Raw genomic sequence first — 26,387 nt, forward strand, 5'->3', positions numbered from 1 at the left:
GAGAAGCAGGCTCCATACCGGGAGCCCAACGTGGGACTCGATCCCAGGACTCCCGGATAGTGCCCTGGGTAGAAGGCAGGTGCTAAACCTCTGAGCCACCCAGGGATCCCCCTCTCCAAAGTTTTTGATGAGGAATCTGATGAAATCTTATTTAAGATCCCTTCTATGTGATGATTCACTTTTCTTTTTTTTTTTTTCCAGACTCTCTTGTCTTTGGCTTTTGACAGTTTGATTATATGTTTTGTATGGATCTCTTTGAATTCATTCTATTTGGAATTTATTGAACTTTTATAATATATATATATATATATATATATATATATATATATATATACACTCATGTCCTTCAAAAAAGTTGAGAATTTTTCAGTCATTATTTCTTCAAATAATCTCTCTGACCCTCTTCTTTTGGCACTCCCACAATGTTTATATTGGTCTTCTTAATGGTATTATACAGGTCGGGCTGGCTCTTCTTACTTTCCTTTTTTAAAATCAGTCTTATTTTATTTTAAAATTTTATTTATTTATTCATGAGAGACACATAGAGAGAGGCAGAGACATAAGCAGAGGGAGAATCAGGCTCCATGCAGGGAGCCTGAAGTGGGACTTTATCCCAGGACCCTGGGATCACATCCTGAGCCAAAGGCAGACGCCCAACCACTGAGCCACCCAGGCATCCCTAGGTTATTTATTTATTTATTTATTTAGATTTTCTTTTTATTGATATTTCTTCATATATTTTTCCTTTACTTTCTTTATATTTTCCTTTAGTTATTTGAACAACTTTAAGACATTTGTTTTAAAGTCATTGTCTAGTAGGTCTACCATCTGGTCTTTCTCTGGAATAGTTTCTGGTTTTTTTTCTTTTTTAAAAATATTTTATTTATTCACAAAAGATACACACACACAGAGGAAGAGACATGGGCAGAAAGAGAAGCAGGCTCCCCTTGGGGAGCCTGATGTGGGACTCAATCTCAGGACCCTGGCATGACCCAAGTCAAAGACAGAAGAAGCTCAACCACTGAGCCACACAGGTGCCCTTGTTTTTTTCCTTTGAATGGGCCATACTTTCTAACAATATAGTAACTCTGAAATCAGATTCTCTCACTTTCCCCAGGGTTCTCTCTCTCTCTCTCTCTCTCTCTCTCTCTCTCTCTCTCTCATTGTTATAGGCTATCTCTGTGCCAGGGATCAGCTAGAGGTATTAAGGTCTTCTTAGCATATTTATAGTGACTTTCTAAACTGTTTCCTATAGCAGTTGCTTTTGGTTATCCTAGATCTTAAATGGCTGGCTCCCAAAAGGAGAAAAAGAGAAAAATGGAGGAGAAAAAGGAACTAAATCTCCTGGAAGTTGCTTCAGCTTGCAACTGATGGAGGGGTTTGCATAAATGTGGGGAGGTCCAACATGATTGCCTGCCTATGTATGAGGATCAGAAGCTGCAATCAGCAATCAGAACACTCCTGCAAGCTGCATGCAAGCTGCTCCTGGAACATAAGCACATCTTCTTGTCACCCACGGGAGGTGGGGGATCCACAGCTGCTGCAATACTAGCAACTGAAATAGACTGAAATTAGCCCTAAGTCTTCGAATAGACTCCAGAGTTCCTGTATAGTCACATCAGACAGGTTCTGCCAGTATAATCACTGTCTAGGTAGGAGAAAGGATTCCTGGCCCTCCCTACTCTGCCATCGTTCTTTCTTTCTTTCTTTCTTTCTTTCTTTCTTTCTTTCTTTCTTTCTTTCTTTCTTTTTCAGATTTTATTTATTTATTCATGAGAGACACACAGAGAGAGGCAGAGACATAGGCAGAGGGAGAAACAGGCTCCCTGTGGGGAGCTGATGTGGGACTTGATCCCAGGACCACGGGATCACGCCCTGAGCTGAAGGCAGACACTCAACTGCTGAGCAACCCAGGCGTCCCTAAAAGTCATTCTTTTTTTTGTGTAGGAGTTTTAAATACAAAAAAATATAGAAGAAAATTAAAATCATCCTGTGGCCAATTAAAATAGGCTACAATTCTTTGATACAGCTCCCACTGAGAAGTGGAATCTACATCCCCTCTTCTTGAATGTGGATGAGCTCTGTGACTGCTTGGCCAATAGAATATAGTGGAGGAGACCCTTTAGGCAGTGTCCAAATTGAAATCTTTTGAGAGTGGATACTTTTGATTATTGTTTCTTAGAACACTTAGTCCTGAAATCTAATTACTATGCTATAAGAAGCCCAAGGAATCTAGAGAGACCATATGGAGAAACTTCAGTTGACAGTCCCAACTGAGCCCCTACTTGCACCAACTGGCTGCCATCTGAGTGGCCAATTTTGAAAATCTAGCGCAACTGAGCCCTGGATGACTCTAGCCTTAGTCATGTTCTGAACGACCATGTGAGATCCTCTTAGTGAAAACTGCTGAAGCTGGACAATCCATGGGACCATGAGACAATAAGTCACTAAGATTTGGAGTGGTTTGTTATGCAGCAATAAATGACTAGAACAAACCCATAATCCAACCATCCAGAGATAATCACTATTAACATTTTGGTTTTCTTACACACACATATTTTTAAATAAGGAATTTTATTAAAAATGTATAGAATTTTATGGATTTTTTTCAGAGAACAAACATTTATTTGCTCTGGTTGTTAAGAAGGTAGGATTAGGGGCAAGAGAAAATGTGTTAGAGTGAAAAAATCTTTGGCTTGGGGAATTACATTATCAGTCACATACAAGGTATAGTTTGGTGTTCGATGTATTTCATGTGTGACTGGATAAAGGAAACCTCATTTAAAATGGAGTCAGGGGGATTCTTGGGTGGCTCAGCAGTTTGGCACCTGCCTTTGGCCCAGGGGCGATCCTGGAGTCCCCGAATGGAGTCCCGCGTCGGGCTCCCGGCATGGAGCCTGCTTCTCCCTCTGCCTGTGTCTCTGCCCCTCTCTCTGTGTCTCAAATAAATAAATAAATAAATAAATAAATAAATAAATAAATAACTTAAAAAAATAGTCAGGAGGCCAGAAACGGGAGCTTTCATACCCTATTGCTCAGGGTCAATTGCAGACCCCAACAGAAAGAGACTTGCATTCACAACAGGTAGACATCTATACTTTATATTTTTTTCCTCCAGCAGGAGGTAGATTTTCTCCTTGCCAAGATCCTGCCAATGAGAGACTGTCCCAACACAGTAATGAGAAGCCACTATGCTTTGAACTTTCAGTTTACTTCAATAGACTTCTTGTGTGTAACACCCCTCCCAACTCCCTCCTTTCCTCTGTAAAAGAGCTTTCCTGTCCCTTGTTTTTGGGATTTGCCTTTGGTTTTGTCATAGCTTGTAAGTCCCAAATTGCTATTTCTACAATTGCTGAACAAACCCAGTTTTGCTGGTAAAATAACTGACTGTTTTGTTTTGAAGGTTAATACATGCAACTATGATCCTGTGTCTTTGAAAACAGATTTAGAAGTGAGTAGTCGTGAAATGTAGAGATATATCACAGAGTGAGACACAACCATCCCCTGTTGTTTGGGTATTCAAATTGTTCTAGCTTTTCATTATAAAAACAATGCTACAGTGAACAAGCTGTACAAACATCTTGACTGTATTTCTCAACTATTTCTTAGGATAAATTTCTGAAAGTAAAAATTTCTGGACAAAGGGTTTTTGAGGCTTTTTTAAAAGAGTAAAATAATATTAAAAAAACACTGGGTTTCTCTATACTTGAATTGTCCTATGGAAGGAGGACAAAAGAACCGGCTGAAGGGTACTCCTGTTTCCTTGGGCAGAAGGGAAAGACATTTTGCAAAGTATGCTTTCAGGGAGAAACAGTGTGACCTCCCACACATGCTTGGTTTGTATTAATATTTATGCGCAAATTCCAGGAGGCAAGCCCTAAGTCTATTCAGCTTGTTTTTCATAATGCTTGGATAACCCTAGATGCAAGTGGGCAAAAAAAGAACACCTATGGACAATGATCTTGGTGTTTTGGGTGAGGAATCTAGTTAGGAAGGGAGCACAGGCTGTTTGTAGCCCCAAGAAAAAGGTCAAACAGGGCTTGTGTGCTCACTGAACCCCCGCCCTCTTCCTTTGAATGTTAAACAGACTCTGCCTCTAACTTCTTCTTTTCTGTCCTTCCTATCTTTGGTGGCTTCCTTGAAGTGGCTCAGTGGTGCGTGCAACCCCACAGTTCCTGCTCCCTCCAGCTATGACTCACAGAGTCCTTCTGTTAACAGGTACACTAGGGACTTGGGAGGGGGGCTCAGGGTGAGGAGGAGGAGATCTTTGAGTCTGAGTGGAAAGACAGGGCACAGAATGTCTAGGTGTTAGACTGGGGGAAGACCAAGGGGGATTTGGGGAAGAATAAGGGATTCAAGAAGCAGAGAATAGAATTAGACCAAGATGAAATGCCCACAGAAGCTTGGATGAATTCATAGACTATGCAATGGGATTTGGCTGGCCCTTTCACTTTATAGGAAACTGAGGCCACAAAGAGGTGGAATGATATGCCCAGGGGTGCATAATACATATTGGAGTCTGAGTGTTTCTTCTTGGATTATATCTTACTACCTTCACCTTGCCTACAGTTCTATTTTCCAAGAACCAAAGTGTAGATGTTTGTTGAATGACTGACCAAATGATTAAAAGTTATTTCCTTTCTTTTTTTTTTTTAAATTTTTTTCATTTATTTATGATAGTCACACACAGAGAGAGAGAGAGAGAGAGAGAGGCAGAGACACAGGCAGAGGGAGAAGCAGGCTCCATGCACCGGGAGCCCGACATGGGATTCAATCCCGGGTCTCCAGGATCACTCCCTGGGCCAAAGGCAGGCGCCAAACCGCTGCGCCACCCAGGGATCCCAAGTTATTTCCTTTTATGGCTGTGCTTTGTGGGGAATGAACCAAAGAAGGGAAAAAAGTACTGAGAGTTGCATAGGGAAGAAATTGCCTAATTAAGAGTCTTTAGGAATTTGATCATTAGCAGGGTAGGAGTATAGGGTGGAACTCAGAGATTGGGTGGATATGGATATACCCCATATCACATTTGTGGTCCTTAGGCCAGGAGTCAGCAAATTATGGCCTGTGGGCATTCAGGGAGGATTCCTCCCACCTGTTTTTGTACAAATGTGAGGCATAGGTCTTAGATGAGCATTTATTTATTTTTATTTTAAATTTTTAAAAAATAGGCTCCACATCAAGCATTGAGCTCAATTCAGGACTTGAACTCAAAACCCTGAGATCAAGACCTGAGTTGAGATCAAGAGTTAGTTGCTCAATGGACTTAAGCCACTTAGGCGCCCCTCAGATGAGCATTTATAATTGATTCATGATAGGGTATGTTAACTCTGAATCCCAGTAAAATGACCTTATCTTTCCCAAGGAATTCCATTTGTCTAATATACACTGTTTGCTTCTTGGACTACAAAACCTAAAATATTTACTATCTGGACCTTTATAGAAACAATGCCAATCTCTGCCTCAGGCTTGCAGAGCTAGACCTGGGAGACAGACATCTCCATGCTGGGTTGGGGTGAATTTCAGCAGGTAGATGCATGGAGCAGGAGGGCAAGCTGCTTTCTTATCTTCTTATCTCCACCTGACCCTCACTCTTTCTCCTCCCTTTAGCCTTGGTCTTATTATGTGATGGGTTCAACCTGGACACTAAAAATGCAGAGATCTTCCAAGAGAATGCAAGGGGCTTCGGGCACAGCGTGGTCCAGCTTGAGGGATCCCGGTAAGGACCACAGATGGAGGTCTCTGTTTTATACTTTTTCTCTTTAAAACATATATACCTGGAAAAAAAAATCACCATTTCCTTGGTTATTTTCTTGATTTATTTTTTGAAAGGTAATACAGAGTTCTAAATCCAAAAGATAGAATGTGATAGTTAAAAGTCTCCTCAGCACACACTCCCTTTCCCACTTCCCTCCCTACTCAGGAAGGTCCCTGGTAAATGATTTCTTGTAGGTTCTTGCAGAGAGATTCTATGCTGTGTGCCTCCATATTTCCCTAACCCCGATCCCACACACAATTTGTAGCACGTTATACTTAAACTGCAGCCTGCTGCCTATTTTTGTAAATCAATTTTATTAACACAACCCTCATCCCAACTTGCCATTCATTGTTAATGGCTGCTTTGGAGCTACAATGGTAGAGTCAAGAGGCTTCAGAAGAAAGTATATGGCCTGCAAAGCCTAAAATATTTAGCTATATGAAATAATATTTATGAAAATAATAATATCTTTCCAAAAAAAGTTTGCTGGCCTCTGCTCTATACTGAACTTTGCATTTTTTTTTTCTTAATAGGGCTTGGGGGGGATCCCTGGGTGGCGCAGCGGTTTGGCGCCTGCCTTTGGCCCAGGGTGCCATCCTGGAGACCCGGGATCGAATCCCATGTCGGGCTCCCGGTGCATGGAGCCTGCTTCTCCCTCTGCCTGTGTCTCTGCCTCTCTCTCTCTCTCTCTCTCTCTGTGACTATCATAAATAAATAAAAATTAAAAAAAATACATCTTAATAGGGCTTGGTTATTTTACCAGATAAATGCATAAAGACCTTACTCATTTTTAAAAAGATTTATTTATTTATTTGAGAGAGAGCGTGTGCACAAGTGCAGAGTAGAGGAGCAGAGGGAGAGGGAGACAGAATCTCAAACAGACACTGTGTGGAATGCAGAGCCCTACACGGGGCTTGATCTCATGACCCTGAGATTAGGGCCTGAGCTGGAACCAAGAGTCAGATGCTTAACCCACTGTGCCACCCAGGAGCCCCATTTTAAAAAAAAAGATTTATTTATCTTACTCATTCTTTTTTATACTTGGATATTCTATTATTTGGACCTATTATAATTTACATCAATATTACATTTAAATTTTATTTATTTATTTATTTATTTATTTATTTATTTATTTATTTATGAGAGTCACAGAGAGAGAGAGAGAGAGAGAGAGAGAGGCAGAGACACAGGCAGAGGGAGAAGCAGGCTCCATGCACCGGGAGCCCGACGTGGGACTCGATCCCGGGTCTCCAGGATCGTGCCCTGGGCCAAAGGCAGGCGCCAAACCGCTGCGCCACCCAGGGATCCCTAAATATTTTCTTAATAGACATTAGATTTTTTTTTTTTAGACATTAGATTGTTTCCAAACTTTTGTGATGTGAAAAATGCTGTCATTTTGCACATGTGCAAATATGTTTGGAAGTAAATTCCTAGAACTAGGATTCCTGAATCAAAGGGTACATATGCATGTATAATGCTAAGATTTTTCCAGATTACCCTCTACAGAGGTGGCAACAATTTACACTCACACCAGAAATTTATGGTAATGCCTACTTCCCCACCCATTTGCCAACCCAATATGTCATCAAACTTACTGATTTTTGCCAATTGGGTAGGTGAGATATGGTATCTCAATTTAGTTTTAAATTGTATTTATTATTATTATTATTATTTTGTATTTTTTAATTGGAGTTTGATTTGCCAACATATAGTATAACACCCAGTGCTCATCCTGTCAAGTGCCCCCCCTCAGTGCTCAGCCATTAGAAACGATGAATACCCACCATTTGCTTCAAAGTGGATGGAACTGGAGGGTATTATGCTGAGCGAAATAAGTCAATCGGAGAAGGACAAACATGATATGGTCTCATTCATTTGGGGAATATAAAAAATAGTGAAAGGGATTAAAGGGGAAAGGAGAGAAAATGAGTGGGAAATATCAGGGTGACAGCACATGAATTTATTTTTTAAAATGAGAGATGTATTTCCTTTTCTGTGAACACCTTTTTCTTATCTGTTGCCCGTTTTTCTTTAAAAAATTTTTTTTATTGGAGTTCAATTTGCCAACATATAGCATAACACCCAGTGCTCATCCCGCCAAGTGCCCCCTTCAGTGCCCATCACCCAGTCACCCGAACCCCCACCCATCTCCCCTTCCACTACCCCTTGTTCATTTCCCAGAGTTAGGTGTCTCTCATGTTTTGTCACCCTCACTGATATTTTCACTCATTTTCTCTCCTTTCTCCTTTATTCCCTTTCACTACTTTTTATATTCCCCAAATTAATGAGACCATATAATGTTTGTCCTTTTCCGATTGACTTATTTCACTCAGCATAGTACCCTCCAGGTCCCTCCACGTCGAAGCAAATGGTGGGTATTTGTCGTTTCTAATTGTTGCCCATTTTTCTTTTGTTGTTGTTTTTTTTTCTTATTGGTTTGCAGGAGCTCTGACTATATTGAGGAAAGTAGTCTGTAGCATGAGTTGCTAATCTCCCTCTACCCAGTTTATTGTTTGTCCTTGGACTTTGCTTGTGGTAGTTTATCACATATAGAATTAAAAAAATTGAATTCAATTAACCAACATATAGTACATCATTAGTTTCAGATGTAGAGTTCAATGATGCATCAGTTGCATATAACACCCAGTGCTCATCACATCACGTGCCCTCCTTAATGCCTGTCACCCAGTTACCCATCCTTTTGCCCACCTTCCCTCCAGCAATCTTCAATTTGTTTCCTATAGTTACGAGTCTCTCATGGTTTGTCTCTTTCTCTGATTTCTTCCCATTAGATTCTCCTTCCCTTCTCCTATGATCCTCTGCACCATTTCTTATATTCCACATATGAGTGAAACCATATGATAATTGTCTTTATCCGATTGACTTATTTTGCTTAGCATAATACCCTCTAGTTTATCCACATTGATGTAAATGGTAAGGTTTCATCCTTTTTGATGGATGAGTAATATTCCATTATATATATAGCATTTATTATATATAATATATATTATATAATATATATATATTATAATATATATATATATATATATATATATATATATATATATATATATATATATAAATCTCACATCTTCTTTATCCATTCATCTGTTTTTGCCGGACGTCTGGGCTTCCTCCACAGTTTGGCTATTGTGGGCATTGCTGGTATAAACATTGGGGTGCACGTCCTCTTTCGAATCACTGTTTGTATTCTTTGGGTAAATATTGGGCAGTGCACTTGCTGTGTTGTAGGGTCATTCTATTTTGAACTTTTTGAGGAATCTCCATACTGTTTTCCAGAGTGGCTGCCCCAGTTTGCATTCCCACCAACAGTGTAAGAGGGTTCCCCTTTCTCCACATCCTCACCAGCATTTGTTGTTTCCTGACTTGTTAATTTCAGCCATTCTTACTGGTGCAACCTGATATCTCATTGTGGTTTTGATCTGTATTTTCCTGATGCCAAGTGAAGTTGAGTATTTTCTCATGTCTATTGGCCATTTGCATATACAGAAAAAAATTTTTAAGTTTTTTAATAAAGATTTCAATTTATTTATTCATGATATACACAAAAAGAGAGGCAGAGACATAGGCAGAGGGAGAAGCGGGCTCACTGTGGGGAGCCTGATGCGGGACTTAATCCCAGGATTCAAGATCATGACCTGAGCCAAAGGCAAACACTCAACCACTGAGCCACCCAGGCATCCCAAATTTTCTAAAGTTTTAAACTGTAATTCCAGGTGGTTAATACACTGTGTTATATTAGTTTTAGGTGTACAATATAGTGATTCAACACTTCCATACAATACCCAGTGCTCATCACGAGTGCACTTCTTAATCCCCATCATTTATTTAATTCATCCCCTGCTCCTCTCCCTTTTGGTCACCAACAGTTTGTTCTCTGTAGTTAAGAATTTATCTCTTGGTTTGCTTCTCTCTCCTTTTTTTGTCCCTTTACTTGTTTGCTTGGTTTCTTAAATTCCACATATGAGCGAAATCATATGGTATTGTCTTTCTCTAATTGACTTATTTCGTTTAGTTTAGCATAATACTCTAGCTCTATCCACGTCATTGCAAATGGCATGATTTCATTCTTTTTTATGGTTGAGTAATATTCCATTGTGTGTGTGTATATATATATATATACCATAACTTCCTTTTTATTTTTATTTATTTATTTTTAATTTTTTAAAAAAGTATTTATTTATTTATTTATTTATTTATTTATTTATTTATTTATCTATTTATTCATGAAAGACACAGAGAAAGAGAGAGGCAGAGACACAGGCAGAGGGAGAAGCAGGCTCCATGCAGGAAGCCTGACTGTGGGACTCGATCCCGGGACTCCAGGATTACACCCTGGGCCGAAGGCAGGTGCTAAACTGCTGAGCCAGCCAGGGATCCCCCATAACTTCTTTTTTAAAAAGATTTTATTCGTAAGTAATCTCTACACACAATGTGGGGCCCAAACTCACAATCGCAAGATAAGAGTCACACACTCTACTAACTGAGCCAGCCATGCACCCCAATATACCACATCTTCTTTAGCCATTCATCTGTCAATGGACGTGTGAGCTCTTTCCATAATTTGGCTATTGTAGATAATGCTGGTATAAACATTGGGGCGCATGTATCCCTTTGAATTAGTATTTTTGTATCGTATACTGCAATACCCAGTAATGCAATTGCTGGATCATAGGATAGTTCTATTTTCAACCTTTGAGGAAACTCCATGTGTTTTCCAGAGTGGCTGCACCAGTTTGCATTCCTACCAACAGTGCAAGAGGGTGCCCCTTTCAACACCTGTTGTTTCTCGTGTTTTTTTTTTTAATTTAATTTTATTTTTATTTTAGCCATGCTGACAGGTGTAAGGTGATAGTTCATTATGGTTTTGATTTGCATTTCCCTGATATCACATACAGAAATTTATTTAAAATAACTGTGGTTGAATTCATTCACTAAAAAATTAACTTCAGTATAGTTAATATACAGTGTTATATTAATTTCAGGTATTTCATAATTTCACAATATAGGATTCAGGGGGCTCCCTGGGTGGCTCAGTGATTTGGCGCCTGCCTTTGGCCCAGGACGCGATCCTGGAGCCCTGGGATGGAGTCCTGCGTGGGGCTCCCTGCATGGAGCCTGCTTCTCCCTCCGCCTGTGTATCTGCCTCTCTCTCTCTCTCCCTCTCCCTCTCCCTCTATGTCTATCATGAATAAATAAATAAATAAATAAATCTTAAAACAAAACAAAACAAAAACCCCTATATAGGATTCAACAATTTATATATATATATATTTATTTTTTAATGAATATGCTCTTTTTTCCTGTATATTTTTTATTTGAGTTTAACCTGCCAACATATAGTATAACACCCAGTGCTCATCCCGTCAAGTGCCCCCCTAAGTGCCCGTCACCCAGTCACCCGGTCCCCCCGCCCACCTCCCTTTCCACTACCCCTTGTTTGTTTCCCAGAGTTAGGTGTCTCTCATGTTCTGTCTCCCTCTCTGATATTTCCCACTCATTTTCTCTCCTTTTCCCTTTAATCCCTTTCACTATTTTTTATATTCCTCAAATGAATGAGACCGTATAACATTTGTCCTTCTCCGATTGACTTCCTTCGTTCAGCATAATACCCTCCAGTTCCCGTCCACGTTGAGGCAAATGGCTCGTTTCTAATGGCTGAGTAATATTCCACTGTATACATAGACCACAACTTCTTTTTTTTCAAAGATTTTATTTATTTATTCATAGACACACACAGAGAGAGAGAGAGAGAGAGAGAGAGAGAGAGAGAGAGAGGGCAGAGACACAGGCAGAGGGAGATGCAGGCTCCATGCAGGGAGCCCGACGTGAGACTTGATCCTGGATCTCCAGGATCACACCTCAGGCTGCAGGCGGCGCTAAACCGCTGCCCCCACATCTTCTTTATCCACTCATCTGTCGATGGACACCGAGGCTCCTTCCACAGTTTGGCTATTGTGGACATTGCTGCTATAAACATCGGGGTGCAGGTGTCCCGACGTTTCACTGCATCTGTATCTTTGGGGTAAATCCCCAGCAGTGCAATTGCTGGGTCGTAGGGCAGGTCTATTTTTAACTCTTTGAGGAACCTCCACACAGTTTTCCAGAGTGGCTGCACCATTTCGCATTCCCACCAACAGTGCAAGAGGGTTCCCATTTCTCCACATCCTCTCCAACATTTGTTGTTTCCTGTCTTGTTAATTTTCCCCATTCTCACTGGTGTGAAGTGGTATCTCATTGTGGTTTGATTTGTATTTCCCTGATGGCCAGTGATGCGGAGCATTTTCTCATGTGCTTGTTGGCCATGTCTATGTCTTCCTCTGTGAGATTTCTCTTCATGTCTTTTGCCCATTTCATGATTGGATTGTTTGTTTCTTTGCTATTGAGTTTAATAAGTTCTTTATAGGTCTTGGATACTAGCCCTTTATCTGACACGTCATTTGCAAATATCTTCTCCCATTCTATAGGTTGTCTTTTAGTTTTGTTGACTGTTTCTTTAGCTGTGCAGAAGCTTCTTATCTTGATGAAGTCCCAATAGTTCATTTTTGCTTTTGTTTCTTTTGCCTTCGTGGTTGTATCTTGCAAGAAGTTGCTGTGGCCAAGTTCAAAAAAGATGTAGCCTGTGTTCTTCTCTAGGATTTTGATGGATTCCTGTCTCACATTTAGATCTTTCATCCATTTTGAGTTTATCTTCATGTCTGGTGTAAGGGTCTAGTTTCATTCTTCTGCATGTGGATGTCCAATTTTCCCGGCACCATTTATTAAAGAGACTGTCCTTTTCCAGTGGATAGTCTTTCCTGCTTTGTCAAATATTAGTTGACCGTAGAGCGGAGGGCCCATTTCTGGGTTCTCTATTCTGTTCCATTGATCTATGTGTCTGTTTTTGTGCCAGTACCACACTGTCTTGATGACCACAGCTTTGTAGTACAACCTGAAATCTGGCATTGTGATACTCTGGCTCTGGTTTTCTTTTTCAATATTCCCCTGGCTATTTGGGGTCTTTTCTGATTCCACACAAATCTTAAGATTATTTTTTCCAACTCTGTGAAGAAAGTCCATGGTATTTTGATAGGGATTGCATTGAATGTGTAAATTGCCCTGGGTAGCATAGACATTTTCACAATATTAATTCTGCCAATCCATGAGCATGGAATATTTTTCCATCTCTTTGTGTCTTCCTCAATTTCTTTCAGAAGTGTTCTGTAGTTTTTAGGGTATAGATCTTTTACCTCTTTGGTTAGGTTTATTCCTCGGTATCTGAAGCTTTTGGGTGCAATTGTAAATGGGATTGACTCCTTAATTTCTCTTTCTTTTTTTTTTAATTTTATTTATTTATTTACAATAGTCATACAGAGAGAGAGAGAGAGGAGAGAGGCAGAGACACAGGCAGAGGGAGAAGCAGGCTCCATGCACCGGGAGCCCGACGTGGGATTCGATCCCGGGTCTCCAGGATCGCGCCCCGGGCCAAAGGCAGGCGCCAAACCGCTGCGCCACCCAGGGATCCCTTAATTTCTCTTTCTTCAGTCTCATTGTTAGTGTATAGAAATGCCACTGATTTCTGGGCATTGATTTTGTATCCTGCCACATTGCTGAACTGCTGTATGAGTTTTAGCAATCTTGGGGTGGAGTCTTTTGGGTTTTCTATGTACAGTATTGTGTCATCTGGGAAGAGGGAGAGTTTGACTTCTTTGCCTATTAGAAAGCCTTTTATTTCTTTTTGTTGTCTGATTGCTGAGGCTAGGACTTCCAGTACTATGTTGAATACAGTGGTGAGAGTGGACATCCCTGTCTTGTTCCTGATCTTAGGGGAAAGGCTCTCAGTATTTCCCCATTGAGAATGATATCCGCTGTGGGTTCTTCGTAGATGGCTTTTAAGATGCTGAGGAATGTTCCCTCTATCCCTACACTCTGAGGAGTTTTGATCAGGAATGGATGCTGTATTTTGTCAAATCCTTTCTCTGCATCTATTGAGAGGATCATATAGTTCTTGTTTTTCTTCTCTTGTTGATGTGATCTATCATGTTGATTGTTTTACGAGTGTTGAACCAACTTTGCATCCCGGGGATAAATCCCACTTGGTCATGGTGAATAATCTTCTTAAAGTACTTTTGGATTCTATTGGCTAGTATCTTTTTGAGAATTTTTGTATCTGTTTTCATCAGGGATATTGGTCTATAATTCTCCTTTTTGGTGGGGTCTTTGGTTTTGGAATTAAGGTGATGCTGGCCTCATAGAACAAGTTTGGAAATATTCTGTCCCTTTCTATCTTTCGGGACAGCTTTAATAGAATAGGTTTTGTTTCATTTATTTATTTATTTATTTATTTATTTATTTATTTATTTATTTTTGTTTCTTCTTTAAATGTTTGATAGAATTCTGGGGATCGCTGGGTGGCTCAGCGATTTAGCGCCTGCCTTTGGCCCAGGGCGCGATCCTCGAGTCCCAGGATCGAGTCCCGCGTCGGTCTCCCAGCATGGAGCCTGCTTCTCCCTCTGCCTGTGTCTCAGCTTCTTTCTCTCTCTCTGTGTCTATCATGAATAAATAAATAAAAGAAAAAAATGTTTGATAGAATTTCCCTGGGAAGCCATTTGGATCTGGACTTTTGTGTCTTGGGAGGTTTTTGATGACTGCTTCAATTTCCTCCCTGGTTATTGGCCTGTTCAGGTTTTCTATTTCTTCCTGTTCCAGTTTTGGTAGTTTGTGGTTATCCAGAAATGGGTCCATTTCTCCTAGATTGCCTAATTTATTGGTGTATAGCTGCCATAATACATTTTAAAAATCGTTTGTATTTCCTTGGTATTGGTTGTGATCTCTCCTTTTTCAATTCGTGATTTTATTAATTTGAGTCTTTTCTCTTTTGTTTTTAATAAGGCTGGCTAATGTTTTATCTATCTTAATAATTCTTTCAAAGAACCAACTCCTGGTTTTGTTGATCTGTTCTACAGTTCTTCTAGTCTCTATTTCATTGAGTTCTGCTCAAATCTTTATTAACTCTCTTCTGCTGAGTGTCAGTTTTATCTGCTGTTCTTTCTCCAGTTCCTTTGGGTGTGAGGTTAGCTTGTGTATTTGAGATTTTTCCAATTTTTTGAGGGATGCTTGTATTGTGATGTATTTCCCTCTTAGGACTGCCTTTGCTGTATCCCAAAGATTTTGAACGGTTGTATCTTCATTTTCATTAGTTTCCATGGGATTCAACAATTTTTATTTTTTTTAAAGATTTATTTATTTATTTATTTATTTATTTATTTATTTATTTATTTAAGAGAAAGAGAGAGAGAGAGAGAGAGAGAGAGAGAGAGAGAGGCAGAGACACAGGAGGAGGGAGAAACAGGCTCCATGCCGGGAGCCCGACGTGGGACTCGATCCCGGGACTCGAGGATCGCGCCCTGGGCCAAAGGCAGGCGCCAAACTGCTGAGCCTCCCAGGGATCCCCGGTATTCAACAATTTTTAAATGACTTCTTGGTTTTGTGTAATTCTTTTTTTTTTTTTTAAAGATTTTATTTATTTGAGAGAGAGCACATGAGCAGGGGGAGGGGCAGAGAGGGGGAGACATGCTGACTCCCTGTCAAGACCTGAGCCAAAGGCAGACGCTTAGCAGACAGAGCCACACAGGTGTCCCCTAGCCACACTTTAAATACTTGGTTGTCAAGGGCCATTTCTATCACTGCAGAAAGTTCTATCAGACGGTGCTATGTGAGATCTGACAGGAGGGGGAATTCAGTACTTCACAAATCAGGACACAGCAGCAGCTCAGCTGAAACCTACTGGTATAGAGACATAGTAACAGAGAAAATCATTTCCTTGATAAGACAGGTCTATTGGCCAGGTAGGAAGGATGTTTCCATATTGATAGGATAGGAACATGTGATCTCCATGCGGCTTAAATATGTGTGCCAATTATGTTTGCTATTTCATGAAGTGCAATGCTTCCTCATAGACCCAGCTTGGTTCTTCTCCAGTGCCTCCTCTTGGAGTTGTACCTGATTTTATTACCAGTTTTCTTTTTTTTTTAAATTTTTATTTATTTATGATAGTCACACACACACACACACACACAGAGGCAGAGACATAGGCAGAGGGAGAAGCAGGCTCCATGCACCGGGAGCCCGACGTGGGATTCGATCCCGGGTCTCCAGGATCGCGCCCTGGGCCAAAGGCAGGTGCTAAACCGCTGTGCCACCCAGGGATCCCCTTATTACCAGTTTTCATCCAAATTCACTGGGGAATGGGACGATTCTGCTTTTGTTTCTTGGCCAGGAATTGCTTGATTCTGAAAGTCTTGTGAGAAGACATAGCGATCACAGTCAACCACTTGCAACCAGGATGGCAGTGAAAAGGCAGTTTTGTGTAATTCTTAGAGAAGCTCTTCTCCTTTTTTTTTTTTCACACAATGACAAAATGTATTTTATAGATATTATGTACCAATAATGTATTTAAACAAAATATATTTCAAAACATTCTGCACAAAGAACTTACAGATCACAATTACTTAATAACAAAATGTCCAGTTCTTTAGGAAATTGTTTGTAATTTAAGGGACTTAACTACAACAAAATTTTTAAAACCAAAGAAATTACTTTATGGCACAGGACATCACAACTTATGTAATGAAGCAGGCAGATTTTGTTGTAGACACAGGATGGAGGGAAATCTAATTTAAATTAAAAAATTCAGGTAATGGGTATTCCTACATTTAAGCATCAGTTTTGTTTAGAAAAATAAAAACTTCCCAAATATTAGCAGCATACCTTTCTACCTTTACAATTCAGAATTTTACTGTTCATCTGTCAAATATATGACAGTATCTGGTTAATTTCTTAAACTTAACTATCAGTGTTACCCTTGAGATGCTGACCCTGTTGCATTTCCTTTCATATTTTTTTTTCTCAATGAACCTATGGCCTTTGACAGGAAAGGTAACTGAAACATGTTTAGATAAAAACTGGTCTTAGAGGGCAGCGCGGTGGCTCAGCGGTTTAGCGCCGCCTGCAGCCCAGGGCGTGATCCTGGAGACCTGAGACCTGGGATCCAGTCCCACGTTGGGCTCCCTGCATGGGGCCTGCTTCTCCCTTTGCCTGTGTCTCTGCCTCTCTCTCTCCTCTCTGAATAAATAAATAAAAATAAATAAATAAATAAATAAATAAATAAATAAATAAATCTTTAAAAAAAACTGGTAGATACTTTATTCATGAATAATTCAGCAAGTACTATTGAAAGCCTACTACATTTCCAGGTCTAGAAAGAGCAAGAAAGACAGAGTCTGCCTCCAGGGAGCTCACCATCTAGACTATAGCAGGCCCAGCACTTGTTCAGGATTACTATGAGCCTTCCTTTCATCTTTCAAGATTTGCATAGATATCGATTTCCTCTGTAAGGGCAAATAAAATATTCCCTTACACATATCATTCTTTATATTATCATAAGGGGAATTCTGAAGTCTGTGTGTTGACAAAGTCTACACTTTGCTTTCTCCAATTGCCCTCTGGGCCTTCTGACAATGTCAGATATTTTCTTTCCCTCTTGGTTCTGCACAACACACTCTCTGTGCTTTTGCCAATCCAGTTTGCATTTTCTGTGACACTTTCTTTTCTCCTTCACTGTCTTTTGTTTCCTTCCTCCTTATTAAAAAAACTGTCACTGGGGCTTTTCCAGGATCCCTTTCCTGACTTCTTATTCATATCGGTGACTAAACTTAACACCTCCTTAAATGTTGGGTCTTTAGTAAGCATAAAAACCAGAATTTCCAATTAGCAATTTTCTAGAGCTCTGTTGTGAGTTGAGATCTTTCCAATACTCTCTTCCTGAATACTATTTAGAAATATTACCCTCAATAAGAAGGATTTCTTGAAGATTCCTGTTTTAAAAGTAGTATTAAGAGACTGATAAAGGATACATAACTCAGCAAAGAATGCTTCTACTTTATTCTCAGTTCCTACCAACTACTGTATTCTGCAAGATCATAGTTAAAACTCTTTGGTGTGGGATATCAATTTTACACACAGGGCTAGATCAAAAAATTCCATTTTGGGGTCTCTGATATGTTTGAAACTTAAACAAAACCTAAATGATAAAAAGCTGAGATAGATAACTATTCATTTCTATGTCTATGTCCTTTATCATAAACAATATACAATTAGGAATTCAACTTTTTTAAAGTCTCCAAGTCAGATGCAATCAAGCCACGTATGTCCTATGGTCCTTTTATAAATTTTTAACTCAGACACATAGAAGATTTGGTAAACTTTAATTTCCCAAATATTCTCAGAAAGAGTTATCAGAAGCATCCACAACTTACAAAACACAGCTGGATAATCCATTGACCCCAAAGTGACCCCAAATGAAATACCTGTTATGTGTTGTGAGGTAGCAATGACAGACTATGATCTTCTGTGGAGATGGTACCCTTTGTGCATAAACATTCCTTCTTCACAGGAAGAGTGTGAATAACAAGAAGGGACAGAGCCACCCTTCATTATTTCATCAGCTACTGGTGTTTTCATAGTTTTAAATGCCTGATTTCAGTTTTACAACAATACCAATATTTGGAAAGGTCATCCTATGTTCCAAGCAGCAGATATTAACAACTTCCAACACAATCTCTAGGAATAATTTGAAGTTCTGAACCATGCCTTAGGAAAACATTTCCAATAGTCTGTGCAGGATTTATTCCTATTCCATCATTGGTAATAATTGCACTTGTTGCTGTAGGAACTTTAAATTCTTCTGCTGGAAACTTTAAGACTGCTGTGAGAGGTGTACTTTCAGGAACACTAAGTACTTTGTAAGGCAGCCGCGGGTCTGACATCAGCGTGATCTTAAAGGAAACCTTCAGCATAGTGAAGCCCCTGTGGACGGAGACCCCAACTAGTTCCGCCTAGACTCCCACTTCTTCTAGGGTACCCGGTCCCGCACCCTCTTCCCTTTTCAAGACTTAAAATCCCCCCCCCTTTTTTTTTCTCTGCTGAGCCTTCCTCCTATTTCTGGGAATTGGGAAATTTGTGTGAGGGTTGGCTCTCCTCATTTTCCTCTGGGAGGCAGAACGTCCATGGTCTCCTTCTCTCCCCACATGTCAGTTTTCTCTTGTCCCTGTGGTGATTTGTTCCTACCCGGTCTCCCAGGTTTGTGGTTGGAGCCCCCCAGGAGATAAAGGCTGCCAACCAAACAGGTGGCCTCTACCAGTGTGACTACAGCACGGGCAAGTGTGAGCCCATCCAACTGCAGGGTGAGTCACTGCCCCTCCCTGGGACCCAGGGCTAGGCTTCCACCTGTGCATATACCTGAACTTGCCAGGCATTTCTTTTGTTCTGGGGGGGGTCTGTGGTTTGGGGTCCAGGTGTTCAGCTCTCTGCCTCTGTGCTGTATGCAGATTCTACCTCAGACACCCTCAGGTACCCTCTTCATATTCCTTCTTATAACTTGTGTCTCTCCTTGACCTGTTGGATCTCCATGTCTCCCAAGTCAAAGTGACCTGTGTTTGTCTTCTCAGAGCCCTTTTTGCTCCCTGAAGGTGACCATTTATACATGTCTCCTCAGTCCCTCTGGAGGCGGTGAACATATCTCTGGGCCTGTCTCTGGCATTTGCCACCAACCCTTTCCGACTGCTGGTGAGTTGTCCTGGGTCATGGGAGTGTCCTGAGGGAAGAAGTCAGGGGCCCATGGCTGCTGCGGCTTTGGTCTGTGGAGGTTGGAGGTGCTCGAGTGAAAGGACAGGAAGCATGAACAGCATTTCCCACCTACAACCTTCCCCCAGGCCTGTGGCCCCACTGTGCACCAAACTTGTAAGGAGAACACCTATGTGAATGGCTTATGCTTCCTGTTTGGATCCAATCTATGGCAGCCGCCGCAGAGTTTCCCAGAGAAGCTCCGAGGTAGGTGGCCTTTGGGAGGGAATACAGATGGGCAGTGTGAGGGTAAGGGCAGGACTGGGGTGGGGGCTGTTTACAGCCTGGGGGATGACTTAGAGGTCTAGATGCAGAAGCTGGAGGAAACTGGGCTCCAACAGAGATGATGTGGAGAGATGCAAGGGTCTTGTTATAGCCACTTATCTTTGTAAGATGATGTCCCAACCATTGTCCTTAGAGTAACTACCTGAGTCTCCTGATCATAGCCTCTGAGGGTCTCCCATCCCTTCTACCTCAGTTACTGTACTCTAGGCACTCTGGCTGCCTTTCTTCTCCAAGAATGACATCAAGCTGTCCTTGCCTCAGGGTAATTACTTTGCAATTACTGTTCCTTCAGCCTGGAATCTTCTTCCCTCAGATCTTAGCGGACAATGCATTATTGTCATTTCAGCTCAAATGTCACCTCTTCAAAGAGGCCTTTCTTGAGCGGTTCTTATAATCATTTCTACCATCATTTCCTACCATATTGTCATACTTTACCATCTCCATATACATATTTTACTTGTTTCTTTTCTGTCCTTTCTTCTGGAATGTAGCCTTCATGATAGCAGGGATACTATCTTGTTCATTGCTCTATGCTCTTTTTCATTTTTAAAAAGATTTTATTTATTTATTCATGAGAGACACACACACACAGAGAGAGGCAGAGACATAGGCAAAGGGAGAAGTAGACTCCATGCAGGGAGCCTGACGCGGGACTTGATCCCGGAACTCTAGGATCACACCCTGAGCTGAAGGCAGACGCTCAACCGCTGAGCCACCCAAGCATCCCTGCTCTGTGCTCTCTCTCTCTCTCTTTTTTTTTTTTAAAGATTTATTTATTTATTCATGATAGACATATATATATATAGAGAGAGGCAAAGACACAGGTAGAGGGAGAAGCAGGCTCCATGCCGGGAGCCCGATGCGCAACTTGATCCCGGGACTCCAGGATCACACCCTAGGCCAAAGGCAGGCGCTAAACCACTGAGCCACCCAGAGATTCCCCCCTTGCACTCTTATATCTACTTCTGCTTAACAACTTGCCCTTAAACTTAGTAGCTAAACCCAATAAACATTAATTATATCACAGTTCCTGCAAATCAGGAATCTGGGAATGGCTTAGCTGGGTGCCTCTGCCTCAGGGTTTTTCATGAAATTGAAGTCAACTTGTTAAACTGGAGCTCATCCAAAGGCTTGACTGGGGAAAGAAGATCCACTTCCAAGCTCACTTACAAGATTGTTGGACTGAGGGCCCCAGTTTTCACTGGCTGTTGGCTGGAGGTTTCTCTCAGTTGCTTTTCACATGGGGTTCCCTATAAAGCAGCTCACAACTACTCCCCATAGAGCAGCTGGCCTCCCTTACAGTGAGTACACAAGGGAGTAGGAGAGCAAGAGAGAAAGAGAGAAAACAGCCAAAAAAGAAATCATAGTCTTCATAATCTAATCTCAGAAGTAATAGTACATTATTTCTGCCATCTTATGTTCGTTTGAAGTGAGTCAAAAATTCCATCTCACTTTCAAGAGAAGGTGACCGTGCAAGGGTGTTATATCCAGGAGGTGAGAATCTTGAAGACCATCTTGGTGGCTGCCTACCACATCCTTGTTCACCAAACATTTGTCGATTGAAAGAGTGAGTGAGCGAGTGACTGAATCTTTTCTCAAGCTGCTTTCTACCATTTATTTCTTCAACTGGTTGTCCATCTTTTTTGCTTGGCTTCAAGTTGGTTCTAGAACCAAGGGCTGATATGTCTTCCATTTATAGGTTTTCTTCCCCTTCAAGCTCTGCCTCTTTGTACTTTACTCTCAATGGATAACATTCCTTCCTTCTTCATAAAGAAAATCAAGGTTGCCAGGGATGAACTTGGTCTACTTACTCCTCCTTGTTCAAATTTTTGCAACAGTACCACCCTTGGCAGTGTCTCACTGGTTTTAGAGGCAGACCTGAGTGTTCACCTTTCCATGAATCACTCTTCTATCTGGACTTTTGAGGCTTTATCACATCACCAACCTGAAGCCCACATCCTCAATCATTCATTCTCTCCAGGAGCTTAAATTTCTCCTTCCTCCTTTGCATGTAAACGTGCTTACACTTACCCATATCTTAAAAGCAGTCAACCACCAATATTGATAGCAATTAAAATAACCTTTCCTCTCCCTGGTCTCCTCTACATCTTATGCTGTTTCTCCTTTCCTTCATCATCAAACTTTTCAAAAGAGTTCTCTCTTCTTGTTTCCATTTCCCCCATATTACCATTCTTCAACCTCTGACATGTGTCTTCTCTCCAACCTCTTGCAAATGGCATTTGTGACTTCCTAAATGCCAAATCTCTGTTCTGTCCTCATGTTTACTGACTTTTCTGATGTGACTTACAGATCATCTCTTCCTTCCCCAAACACCTAGATTTCTCCCCTCCTCTCTCTTCCCCTCCCTCCCCCCTTATTTCCTTCCCCTCCCTTCCCTTCCCTTCTTCTTGCTTCTCCTGCTGTCAAGGGCTTCTGCTAAACTTCATCTCCAGGCAGTCTCCCTCTGCCTTCCTTACATGTGTAGGGGTATTAGGTTACGGCTTCTATTCTTGTCCAAGTGTTCTTCCAGGCCAATTGCATTCAGTTCTGTGGCTTCAGCTCTTAGCCCCTCTTTAGTGTTCACTCTCAGCATTCAATACTTTTCTTTTAAAAAACATTTTCCGTTCTTATATTCACAAATATATACATATTTATAGTCTTCACTTTGTGCCACAAATGATAGCGTGTTGTACACATTTGATTTTTTTCATTTAACCTATCTTTGAGATTTTCAAAGATTTCTCTGGTTAATTTTCTTTGTATATTTTCCATATAAATGTTAGAATCTGCTTACCTGTTTTTAAAAAACTAATACTTTTTTTGGGGGGGGGTAATTTTACTTTTTCAAAGATCATACAATAAAATTGGCCTTTATTCTTTTAGTGTACAATTCCATGAATTTTAAGATATGTATATAGATTTTCATTAAAAAAACCAACATGAACATGGGGTGCCTGGCTGGCTCAGTTGGAAGAGCATGTGACTCTTGATCTTCAGATTGTGAGTCCCAGCCCCACATTGGTTGTAGAGACTACTTAAAAATAAAACCTTATAAAAAATCCAACATGAACAGAATGCAATAGTTCTATTACTCCCCTAAAAAGTCCTTTATGCTATCTTTTTATAGTTAGTTGCCTTCTCCCCATCCATCCTAGTCCATGGCACTTACTAATCTGTTCTCCATCACAATATAGTTTGTCCTTTCAAGAAGCTACATAAATGGAATTACAACCCTTTGAGATTGGCTTCTTTCACTAGTATAAGGTATTTGCAATTCATCTGTGTTGTTATGTGTATCAGTAGTTCTTTCCTTTTTTATTTCTAAATAGTATTCCATTGCATAGATTTACTAGTCCCAGTCACAAGTTCATCTGATCACACATTGAAGGATGTTTGGGTTGTTTCCAATGTTTGGCAATCATGAATGGAGTGGCTAGAAACTTTTGCTACAGCAATCTTTCTAAATACAGAAAACAATCATCTCACTTCCTTTTCTAAGAAAACTTCAGTGGCTATTCACTGCCTAAGGGATAAAGTCAAACTTCTTTTTTGGGATAGAGAGGTCCTTCCCAACTCTCCTTTGCTTAATGACATAGGCTCATCTCCATTCCCATCACACAGATTTATCCTAGTAGTGCCATTTCTGTCCCTCAATTCTGTGGAAGGATTTTAGGTTCATCTCCTTTGTATCAGTCAGGGTTTTGACTGGAATAAATGCTTCACCCCAGTTAGAATAATTTGAGAAGGATTTATTAACAAAGGGACTAATTTTATTTGATAGAGTCTTAGGGAGCCACAATGGATGGTCCAGGAATCCAGGGCAAGGAGCAGCAGAGCTGTTACCATTCTTAGGCTGATTGGACAAGGAGAGGGAAGAGTAACCAGAATTCAGAAAGAGAGAGAGAGTTCTCTGGAGTGTGCTTCCTTGAGAGGAGCCGTGATCTTCCATTGAGAGACACAGCTGGCCCAAAGCAACCTTCCAGGGCAGGAGTAAGAGGAAAATACTCTGATCATACTCTTCTACCTGTCTCTAATCTTCTGTTAAGGCTCCTAATTGGGCAAACCCAAGTAGAAACCAGAGGGCAAAGGAACCCAAAATACTTGTGATCCATGTAGGCTGACTTGCTAGGCTGCAGATCAGATTGGAGGAGGGTAGAAGGTGGATTTGGGGCTGGGGACAGAAGGAAGGAGGACATCCAGCATATTGTTATATGTGCTATTCCTTTTTTTCCCGTAATTTCTTTCTCCCTTTATATTTATGGCAAATTATTTCTCATTTTCAGAGTTAACTCTGATATCTCTACTTTTCCTGATTTCCTTGGGCAGAATTAACTAAAATTTTCTATTACTTCATCCATATTTCAAATAGTATTAAATAATCAAATTTATTAAACAAATTTAAAAAAGTATTATAAAATGTTTAACTTTCATTAGACTCAAGGTTTATTTTGCTCCCAAATTTTGCATATAATTGAACTTTTAAATAAACTAACACCTGCTGAATTGATTCCACTTTGGATTCTAAGGCATCAGTTTCTTCCTGAAAATTTTTCTCTATTTCTTCTAACATTTCTTGTGTTTATTCTTGTGACTGGCTAATGAAAACATCACCAATTTGATAAGGTATCATTAAGCAGTAGTCATCTATCTGCAAGCATGATGTCCTTAAAAGCATCTCTAAATTTTGTAGTTGTCTCTTTTTTACTACTATTTCTTCCTTCAGCTCTGTGATTCTACTTGTATTCCATGAAAATTTGTTTATCTTTTGTTGATCTTCAAAAGTAAAATTGGCATTTTCTGCAAATGTCTTCTGCATGGCAGCTGACACCTTGGGACTATGTCCATATTTTTATTAAACTTGGAACATGGGTTGCATATTATTTCCCTTTTATTTTTACTGCTTAGCAAAGAGCTAACATGCAAAAAATGAACCACTGTCTCTGGTGCTTAATTAGTTCTTGTTCTTTCTTTTGTTCCCAAAGAATGTCCTCGGCAGGACAGTGATATTGCTTTCTTGATTGATGGCTCTGGTAGCATCAACCCGACTGACTTTCAGCGGATGAAGGAGTTTGTCTCAACTGTGATGGATCAATTCAAGAATTCCAAAACCTTGGTGAGGGCAAATGGATGGGTTAGGAAATAGCTCATGCAAGGCTGGCAAATACAGGGCAACCAGGCAGGCTGCCACTTTTCCCTTTTACTTTTATCACAGATGTTGCCAAATTGCCAGTTGATCATGGTTTTCTTTCATGATTCTCTTTCCTGCTCTGGAAGCAGCCTCAGCTTCTTCCAATGCTCTGTGAAGCAGGCAGCTTTAACTAATTGATAAGGGTTGGAATGGAAGATAAAATCCACATCTTACCTCTGGCTGAGTTCTAGTACTTAGAAATGGGAGCTGATGGCAGATCTCTGTCCTGGTGAGGCAGAAAGATTGGGGACAGTGTAGAATTTGGAGGGATTTGGAGACTGGAATGTTTCAATATTTATGTAGGGCCTCCTGGGAGATGGGTAAATATGAGGAGGGTCATCTTCTCCAGTGTAATACTAGATGCCTGTTCCCAGTTTTCTTTGATGCAGTTCTCTGAAGACTTCCAAATTCATTTTACCTTCAATGAGTTCAAGAAAAATCCTAAGCCATCATTTCTGGTGAAGCCAATAAATCAGCTGTTGGGGAGGACACACACTGCCACAGGAATCCAAAAAGTAGTGTAAGCTCTTTGCTTAGGATGGGGTGGAGGTGATATTTTTTTGTTGGGATTTGAAGAATGCAGAGGGAACACAGACAGGGATGGGATAAAGGACATGAATAAAGGTGTGGAGGAGGGACTCTGCATGGTGTGCTCATGAAATACAAGTTGTAAGTAAAGGTAGGAGTGAAGGGGATATGTGAGGGTAAGGCTAGAGGGAGGCTACAGAGATCATTTGAGGCCAGGTCACTTAAGGCAACTGAAAAGCTAGTGGGGATTCACTGAATGTTTTAAGCAATGAGGAGATGTCACCATATCTTCTTTTGGAACTTCAGTCTGATGTATGTGTGTGTGTGTGTGTGTGTGTGTGTGTGTAGAGGTGAGGGTGAGGGTTGGGACAAAAGTGCAGGAGCATGAGCTAGAGAGCTGTAGCATCAAACCAGGAAAGGTTTGCAAGGGCTCAATTAAGCTTAAAGATTTGTTTTAATTTAAAAGGAATAATAGTTAAGAAAAATAAATCTATGCAAAAGTATTTAAAGGCAGTGAAGATTTCCTTTCCTTCCACTCTTCTCCCTTCTTCTGTGTCTTTCTGGGTCTTGTGGTAGCCACATCTCAGTGTTCATTACAGGGGATCCCAAACCCCTCCTGGCTGCATCTATCTGTGACTCTTGACATTTCCTCCCTAGCATTAAGATGATCTCTGTCTATTCACATTTGACTTTTCTTTCCTCTTCCCTGGACAGAAGAGAACTGTTTCACAGCAGCAGTGGAGCCCGGGAGAATGCTCTTAAGATCCTAGTTGTCATTACAGATGGAGAAAAGTATGGTGATCCCTTGGATTACAAGGATGTCATCCCTGAAGCAGACAGAGAGGGGATCATTCGCTATGTCATTGGGGTAGGAAATGTGGCTCTCTGGGCTGATGCTTCTGTAGAGGGTTTCTGTTTGGATATACCCTCCCTTCACTTTGCAAATAT

At 40.7% G+C, this 26,387-nt stretch overlaps 2 protein-coding genes and 1 pseudogene across 2 annotated transcripts in view; 1 reads left to right on the top strand and 2 right to left on the bottom strand.

Moving 5' to 3' along the window:
* Positions 1-3,440: 3,440 nt before the first annotated feature.
* ITGAM (integrin subunit alpha M) overlaps positions 3,441-26,387 on the top strand; it is a 56,884-nt gene continuing 33,937 nt past the window's right edge. The window contains exons 1-9 of the mRNA XM_055341314.1: positions 3,441-3,451; positions 4,145-4,218; positions 5,608-5,716; positions 18,896-18,999; positions 19,311-19,381; positions 19,528-19,645; positions 24,706-24,836; positions 25,286-25,431; positions 26,154-26,307. Coding sequence (XP_055197289.1) covers positions 4,191-4,218; positions 5,608-5,716; positions 18,896-18,999; positions 19,311-19,381; positions 19,528-19,645; positions 24,706-24,836; positions 25,286-25,431; positions 26,154-26,307 — 861 coding nt within the window. The 5' untranslated portion in view covers positions 3,441-3,451; positions 4,145-4,190. The remainder of the gene's footprint in view (positions 3,452-4,144; positions 4,219-5,607; positions 5,717-18,895; positions 19,000-19,310; positions 19,382-19,527; positions 19,646-24,705; positions 24,837-25,285; positions 25,432-26,153; positions 26,308-26,387) is intronic.
* LOC129520250 (ubiquitin-fold modifier 1-like) lies at positions 18,177-18,612 on the bottom strand. The gene has a single exon (XM_055341316.1). It carries the CDS (start codon positions 18,610-18,612, stop codon positions 18,355-18,357), a length of 258 nt encoding a protein of 85 aa, XP_055197291.1. The 3' UTR covers positions 18,177-18,354.
* LOC129519282 (prefoldin subunit 4-like) lies at positions 24,144-24,590 on the bottom strand (annotated as a pseudogene).

The sequence above is a fragment of the Nyctereutes procyonoides genome, unplaced genomic scaffold (assembly GCF_905146905.1).
Source record: "Nyctereutes procyonoides isolate TBG_1078 unplaced genomic scaffold, NYPRO_anot_genome, whole genome shotgun sequence".
NCBI classification, from domain to species: domain Eukaryota; kingdom Metazoa; phylum Chordata; class Mammalia; order Carnivora; family Canidae; genus Nyctereutes; species Nyctereutes procyonoides.